Here is a 7,955-nt window from a genome sequence, read left to right on the forward strand (position 1 = left end):
TTCTTTTTCTCTTGTTTTCCTTCACGGATGAAAAGATGCGAGTGTGAAAGTAACAAATCATTTCTTACTTTAATTCCGTTTTTTTTGCTGAATAAATATTCATAATATAATAATAACATTTTATTGTTTTATTATCTAATACCGGGGTGTTTCTAGAAACCGTTTTCACGACGTTACAAACTAGAAAACCCCGTCCCGTTAAAGTTGTGGAGAGAGAGAAAGAGAGAGAAAGAAAAGGAGGAGGGGGAGTGGGAGTGGCTATGTAAATCAAGGCGTCGTGTCGCGTCTCCGATAGGCCGAAAGAGAACTCTCGGGGAACGCCCCCCTCCTCGGTGACGTCAAAAGTCGCCGTGAGTATAAAAACCGAAGCCAGCTTTCGGGCCGAACAAGAGTTCCGCGCACGAGCGATCACTGATCCCGGGAGGAGGAGGAGAAGAAACAGGAACGGGAGCGCGCGCAAGCGAGAGCGATATATACATAAAGAGAGAACCGTTTCAAATAACGCGCGCGCACGCGCACACACACACACACACACACACACACGAGCGCACGCGACAAACCCGCCGGAGGAGGAGGAGCGCGCAAGCCGAGTCCAGCTCATAAGCGGGCACGCGGAGGAGGAGCAGGCGCGCGACCGCCGAGTTCTCCCTCTGTCTCTCTGCGGTGCAGAGCTGGAGCACAAGAAGAACTGCTTTTCTTTCTTTTCTTTTTTTTAATATATATTAATAATCTTTTTTTTCCTTCTTTATTATTATTTTTGTTGCTATTTCCTCCCCGGATTTGCTGCCACACCGGAGGGACTGGAGCCCTTTATTTTCTTTTATTTATGATTCAAGTTCAACTTCGCGAAAGGAGATTCGTGCACTGACTTTTTTTTCCCCTCTACCTCTCTTTCTCTCTGTCTGCGTTTTTTTTAAAGCAGCAAGACTCTAAACGCAGAAAGAAAGTGGGGGAAATGCGTCTCGCGGCGTCTTGTTAATGCGCATGCATTAAAAATCAACAAAAAAGTTTTTTTTTTTTTTAGTTGTTTTTTTTTTGCCACTTGGTAAAAAAGAAGTGAAGGACCTACTGAGACTGTTGCATGCGATTTGACAAACGCAAAGAAAGAAAAGAAGAAGAAGAGCAGCGAGAAGGACAAGCAGCAGCGGAGGTGCGTTTATTCTTTTTGACACACACACTCGCGCGCTCGCGCACACGCACACAGCCGCGGAGACGCGATGAGCGCCGAGGTGCTGCCCACAAGCCCGCTCGCGCTGGTGGACTACGTGAACGACTTCGACCTTCTCAAGTTCGACGTGAAGAAGGAGGCGCTGCACGGAGCGGTGAACGGCGGCGGCGGCGCGCGCGCGTGCCCCTCGCGCGTGCAGCAGCCCCAGGGCTCGGTGTCGTCGACTCCGCTGAGCACTCCGTGCAGCTCGGTGCCCTCGTCGCCCAGCTTCAGCCCAACGGAGGAGCACAAGAGCAACCTGGAGGAACTCTACTGGATGCCCGGTGGCGGCTATCCGCAGCACGTCGACCCTCACGCGCTCGGCTTGACACCCGAAGACGCAGTCGAGGCCCTGATCGGGCATGCCCCGCCGCCGCACGTGCAGCAGCAGCAGCAGCAGTTACAGCAAGGAGGTGGTTTCGAGGGCTACCGAATGCATCATCACCATCACCATCATCCTCACGCGCAGCACCATCCTCACGCGTACGCCACGCTCCAGCAACACGGGGATGACCTGAACCCTCACACGCAGCAGCAACTTCCTCATCAGCACCACAGCCAAGACCCGGATAGCCCGTCTCCGAGCTCTCCTCAGCTCCATCATCACCGCCATCATGCCCAGCACGCCAACCATCACAGCCATCAAGCTCACCACCACCATCACCACGCGCAGCAGCAGCATCACAGCGGCGGGAGCGCCAGCGCCCTGAGCATCCTGGGCGTGGACGACCGCTTCTCCGACGATCAGCTGGTCTCCATGTCGGTCCGCGAGCTCAACCGGCACCTGCGCGGCTTCTCCAAGGATGAGGTGGTACGCCTGAAGCAGAAGAGGCGCACGCTCAAGAACCGCGGCTACGCACAGTCCTGTCGCTACAAGCGTGTCCAGCAGAAGCACGTCCTCGAGAGCGAGAAGACGCAGCTCCTCAACCAGGTGGAGCAGCTCAAGCAGGAGATCGGACGCCTGGCGCGAGAACGGGACGCCTACAAACTCAAGTGCGAGAAGCTGGCGTCGGCGGCCACGGGTCCGAGCGCCGGAGCGGGCGGGTTCCGCGAGGCGGGTTCCACCAGCGACAACCCGTCTTCACCAGAGTTCTTCATGTGAGTTCCTTCTCGGTCCTCTCCCTGTGCCGAAGAGACTTCGATACTAATCCACGTTATACCACGATGATTATAATACTAATCACCTACAACAGCGGCTGTAGCCTTCATACTAGACCCGAAATAACCCACATTAATGATATCAATAATAATAATATCCATAATAATAAACGACTCTAATCATCACCATCCCGGGCAAATTCTTTTAATCGTTTTAAATCAAAAATTCCAGGTGGAGGTTTTTTTTTTTCTTCTTCTCTTTTTTTTTTGTGTGTTTTTGGTTCAGATTCATGCGAGTACAATGCAACGTTTTTATTGGTTTGTTTGGATTCTTTAGTTGCTTTTAGAGAAACTGAAACACACACACACACGTTATGATTTTTTTCTGATGGTGAAAAAAAACGAATCTCATCACGATCAGGAGTCGTGATTTATTTCTCTGTAGAGCGTTGACACGCACTCGATTGTTCAGAACGAGAAAACAAGAATCAATACCGATGCTAAGAAGATATACAGAGAGAGAAAGAGAGCGAGATAAAGAGAAAGAAGGGGAGAGAAAGAGAGCGAGAGAGAGAAAGAGCACCTTCGGACCTTGTTGTTTTCTTTGGACTTCTCTTTACTGTCAATTTTTTGAGAACAAGTCAGTATGCAAAACTTTTATGCAACATCTCATCGGTTTATTGCCTGCTTGGTTAAATAAAAGAAAGAAAGAAAGAAAGAAAAAAAAAAATAGAAATATACTGCATTAAAATATTAATCCTGCATGCTGGACATGTACGGTAATAATTTCTATTTTGTACTTCCTCCTTTATTTTTTTCTTGTTCGTGTATCTATAGCATGTTGTCGATATTTTTTCTTTTTTCTTTTTCTTTTTTTTCTTTTATAGGATTGATTCCTTTCTTCCCATCGATGATGTTTTATGGGAATTTTAGACATGAACCGGTTGCCACATCATCACCGGTTAACGATGCCGTTCGTTCGGCTTTGTAAATACATGCAACGGCAAAAAATAAATAAATAATGCAAGTCTTAAAAAAGAACGAGCAAAGCTTTCGGGGTCTTTTACATTCATTTTTTATAAAAACGTTTTGGAGCTTTTTTTTGCAGTTGCATCAATTAAAATTCAGCCGAGTTTGTATATTTAGTGCAATTTCTTCTTTTTGATTTTTTTTTTTTTGCAGACCGCCCTTAAGGGAGACATAACAAAGATACACTCTTTGTTCGACTCGATACTCTTTGCATTTTGCGTCGCAAGGTCGCACGCTAAAATACAGACAACCTAATGCACGTTTTTCACACACACACACACACACACACACACACACACACACACACAGGATGAAATTCCTTGAGGAGCAGTTTCCCGCTCTGTAGACATCGGAGTGAAGCGCTCTAACGCGCCAGAGCTGCTCGTGTTTCCTTTTTCCACGTCGTAGCAGGAAATGCATTTTTTTTTGTCACGTTGCATAATCTCATGCCTGTTATATAATCTCGAGAAATATCTACAAAGTCTCATCGTTTTGCTTTTTTTTTTTTTTTTTTTTATGTTTTTTATTATAAATAATTAGACTTCTCTTTCTGTCCGTTTAATGAGCAGAAAATTTCCAGATTTGAAAAGAACCAAAAAAAAAAAAAAGAAAAATCAAAGCAATTATAATTCTAACTTTTATTTACTAAAATCAGGGCTTTTCTTTTTTTTTTTTTTTTTTTTTTTATTATTGTTATATTTTATTTTCCTGTACCGAGTTTGAGCGATCATATCCTTGTTTAATATTTTCCTGTAATTTTTTTCTGCCGGTCAGTTAAAAAAAAAGGGATTCAGGTTTTTCTCTTTTGCAAAAATCTCGAAATAAAAACGTGTTTATATCCGGGTTATTATTTGTATTGTTGTTTAATTTTTTGTTTCCTTTCTCTGTTTTCTGAGATTCTGGTTCTGCTGGCCAGATGCATTATCGTTATAGTTAATGGTTTTATTTTTTAATGAATAAATTAACAGAAGTCATCAGATCATATGGAATAAGAGCATGGTGCTTGCATTTAAGAGTTATTGTTCAAAAAAATAAAACAAACTTAAAAAATAAAAAAAAGAAAGTCATGCATTTAATCTTGTTTTTTTATTTAGTTACTGATTCAACTGTGTTGAAATCAAATCTGAAACTGCAGCAGCGGGTTGTTCTGTCTGTTGTTCTGTTTGTTTGCTTTTTCTTTCCTGTTTTATTGCGAAGGGGATCAATTTTCAATCCTGTTTATATATAAAATAAAGAGAGAGAACGAGAGAAAAGTTGTTAAATTTGAACTTCCATTCAGGCTGGTTTCTGTTTTTTTTTTTTTTTTTTTTTTTTTTCATTCATTTGTCGTTTTATTGAAGAAAATCGTTTCCTATTTTGCTTATTAAAGTCATTGAAATGGCAAATTTCTGTTTGTTCTATTTTTCCTATTTGTCTTAGTTTTGGGGGAGAACAACAAACACACACACACACACACACACTCACACACACACACACACACACACACACACACACACACACACACACACACACACACACACACACAGAGAAACTGAAAATATGAGTAAAGTATATAGAGTAAATATATCAGAAAAGACAAAGAGGGAGACAGAGAAAGAAAAAAATGGATAAAAAAAAAGAAAGAAAGAAAGAAAGAAAGAAAGAAAGAAAGAAAGAAAGAAAGAAAGAAAGAAAGAAAGAAGCTTTTAAGGAACTGAGAAAAAAAGCAGAAAAGAAACAAACAGAAAAGTGAGAGATTGTGTGTGTGTGTGTGTGTGTGTGTGTGTGTGTGTGTGTGTGTGTGTGTGTGTGTGTGTGTGTAAATAATCAATACTATTTAATTGGTACAAAAAAAAACAGAGACCCGAGAAAAAGGAAGTAAACTGGAGATGATTTTGAGCTTCATCCATTGGAACAGATGTGTAGAACTTGTCGGGTGTTTGTCTGTGTGTGTGTGTGTGTGTGTGTAAGAGAGAGAGAGAGAGAGAGAGAGAGAGAGAGAGAGAAAGAACCAAAAGAAATAAAGATTGAAATATCAGAGAGTATTAAACAAAACTGCTTTAAATTAAATATCTAAGTAAAAGTTTGTTTGGCCGTTGAGATCAGAGTTAACTTCAGATGCATAGCGAGATATGAGAGATAGTGAGAAATGTGTGTGTGTGTGTGTGTGTGTGTGTGTGTGTGTGTGTGTGTGTGTGTGTGTGTGTGTGTAGGCCCTTTTGGTTTTGTCCTGACCTGCCCTTTGTGTGCTGACTTGTGCACAAATCCCGCTCACCTCGTGTGTTCAGTAAAAAGAGATCTTTGACCTCTGTGGCGACACGAGGCTTCGTTGTGGGAACGTCGCCATTAACCCTTTCAATACCTTTCACTCACGTCTCACACACTGATACAGAGAGACTCACTCACGTCTCACACACTGATACCGAGATACTCACTCACTTCTCACACACTGATACAGAGAGACTCACTCACGTCTCACACACTGATACCGAGATACTCACTCACTTCTCACACACTGATACAGAGAGACACACTCACGTCTCACACACTGATACAGAGAGGCTCAATCACGTCTTTCACACTGATACAGAGAGACACACTCACGTCTCTCACACTGATACAGAGAGACTCACTCACGTCTCTCACACTGATACCGAGATACTCACTCACTTCTCACACACTGATACAGAGAGAAACACTCACGTCTCACACACTGATACCGAGATACTCACTTCTCACACACTGATACAGAGAGACAGACTCACGTCTCTCACACTGATACAGAGAGACTCACTCACGTCTCACACACTAATACCGAGATACTCACTCACTTCTCACACACTGATACAGAGAGACTCACTCACGTCTCACACACTAATACCGAGATACTCACTCACTTCTCACACACTGATACAGAGAGACACACTCACGTCTCATACACTGATACCGAGATACTCACTCACTTCTCACACACTGATACAGAGAGAAACACTCACGTCTCACACACTGATACCGAGATACTCACTCACTTCTCACACACTGATACAGAGAGACACACTCACGTCTCACACACTGATACAGAGAGACATACTCACGTCTCTCACACTGATACCAAGATACTTACTCACATCTCACACATTGATACTGAGATATTTACTCACTTCTCACACACTGATACAGAAAGACACACTCACGTCTCACACACTGATACAGAGAGACTGTCTCACTTCTCACACACTGATACAGAGAAACACACTCACGTCTGACACACTGATACAGAGAGACTCACTCATGTCTCATACACTGATACCGAGATACTCATTTACTTCTCACACACTGATACACAGAGACACACTTACGTCTCTCACACTGATACAGAGACTCACTCATGTCTCACACACTGATACCGAGATACTCACTCACTTCTCACACACTGATATTGAGATACTCACTCACTTCTCACACACTGATACAGAGAGACTCACTCACGTCTCTTACACTGATACAGAGAGACTCACTCACGTCTCACACACTGATACAGAGAGACACACACTGATACAGAGACCCACTCACGTCTCACACACTGATACTGAGATACTCACTCACTTCTCACACACTGATACAGAGAGACTCACTCACGTCTCTCACACTGATACAGAGAGACTCACTCACGTCTCACACAATGGTACAGAGAGACACACTCATGTCTCTCACACTGATACCGAGATACTCACTCACGTCTTACACACTGATACCAAGATACTCACTCACTTCTCACACACTGATTCCAAAATACTTACTCACTTCTCACACACTGAAACAGAGAGACACACTTACATCTCTCACACTGAAACAGAGAGACTCACTCACGTCTCTCACACTGAAACAAAGAGACATACTCACGTCTCACACACTGATAGAGAGAGACTCACTTATGTCTCGCACACTGATAGAGAGACTCACTCCCATCTCTCACACTGATATAGAGAGACTCAGTCATGTCTCACACACTGATACAAAGAGGCTCAATCACATTTCTCACAATGATAAAGACTTACTCATGTCTCACATACCAATAAAGAGAGTCTTACTCACATGTCTCACACTGATACAGAGAGACTCACTCACATCTCACACTAATACAGACAGACTAGCTGATTGAATGAGTGTGTGTGTGTGTGTGTGTGTGTGTGTGTGTGTGTGTGTGTGTGTGTGTCTGTGTGCGTGTGTGTGTGTGCGTGTGTGTGTCTGTGTGTGTGTCTGTCTGTGTGTGTGTGTGAGAGTGAAAGTGAATGTGAATGTGAGTGTGTGAGAGACAATAATGTGTGTATGTGGGTGTAAGAGTTTGTGTGTGTGTGTGTGTGTGTGTGTGTGTGTGTGTGTGTGTGTGTGTGTGTGTGTGTGTGTGTGTGTGTGTGTGTGTGGTCAGGGTCAGTGACGCTTCTCTGCTGCCTGAACACTGAACACTATCAGAAACACTGATTTACATTTACAACATAAATTCTAATATTTCTTCAATGAAATTGTATAAATTTCTTCCATCAGTTTCTTCTCTTCATGTCGTAGTGTTTCTCTCGGCTGCACTGCTTCAGTACGTGGATGTGGATGGTAGATTTTTTTATCCAATCAGATTTCAGCCTCT

At 43.2% G+C, this 7,955-nt stretch overlaps 1 protein-coding gene across 1 annotated transcript; it reads left to right on the forward strand.

Moving 5' to 3' along the window:
* The first annotated feature begins 372 nt into the window (after positions 1-372).
* Positions 373-4,719, forward strand: mafba (MAF bZIP transcription factor Ba). The gene has a single exon (XM_083520982.1). The coding sequence runs from the start codon at positions 1,218-1,220 to the stop codon at positions 2,307-2,309; it is 1,092 nt and encodes a 363-aa protein (XP_083377108.1). The 5' UTR covers positions 373-1,217; the 3' UTR covers positions 2,310-4,719.
* Positions 4,720-7,955: the final 3,236 nt, after the last annotated feature.

This window comes from Silurus aristotelis (assembly GCF_946808225.1).
Source record: "Silurus aristotelis genome assembly, chromosome: 19".
Taxonomy (NCBI): domain Eukaryota; kingdom Metazoa; phylum Chordata; class Actinopteri; order Siluriformes; family Siluridae; genus Silurus; species Silurus aristotelis.

What these genes read in the sequence shown, in the direction of transcription:
- mafba (XM_083520982.1), top strand. Translation starts at nt 1,218, where the DNA reads ATGAGCGCCGAGGTGCTGCCCACAAGCCCGCTCGCGCTGGTGGACTAC.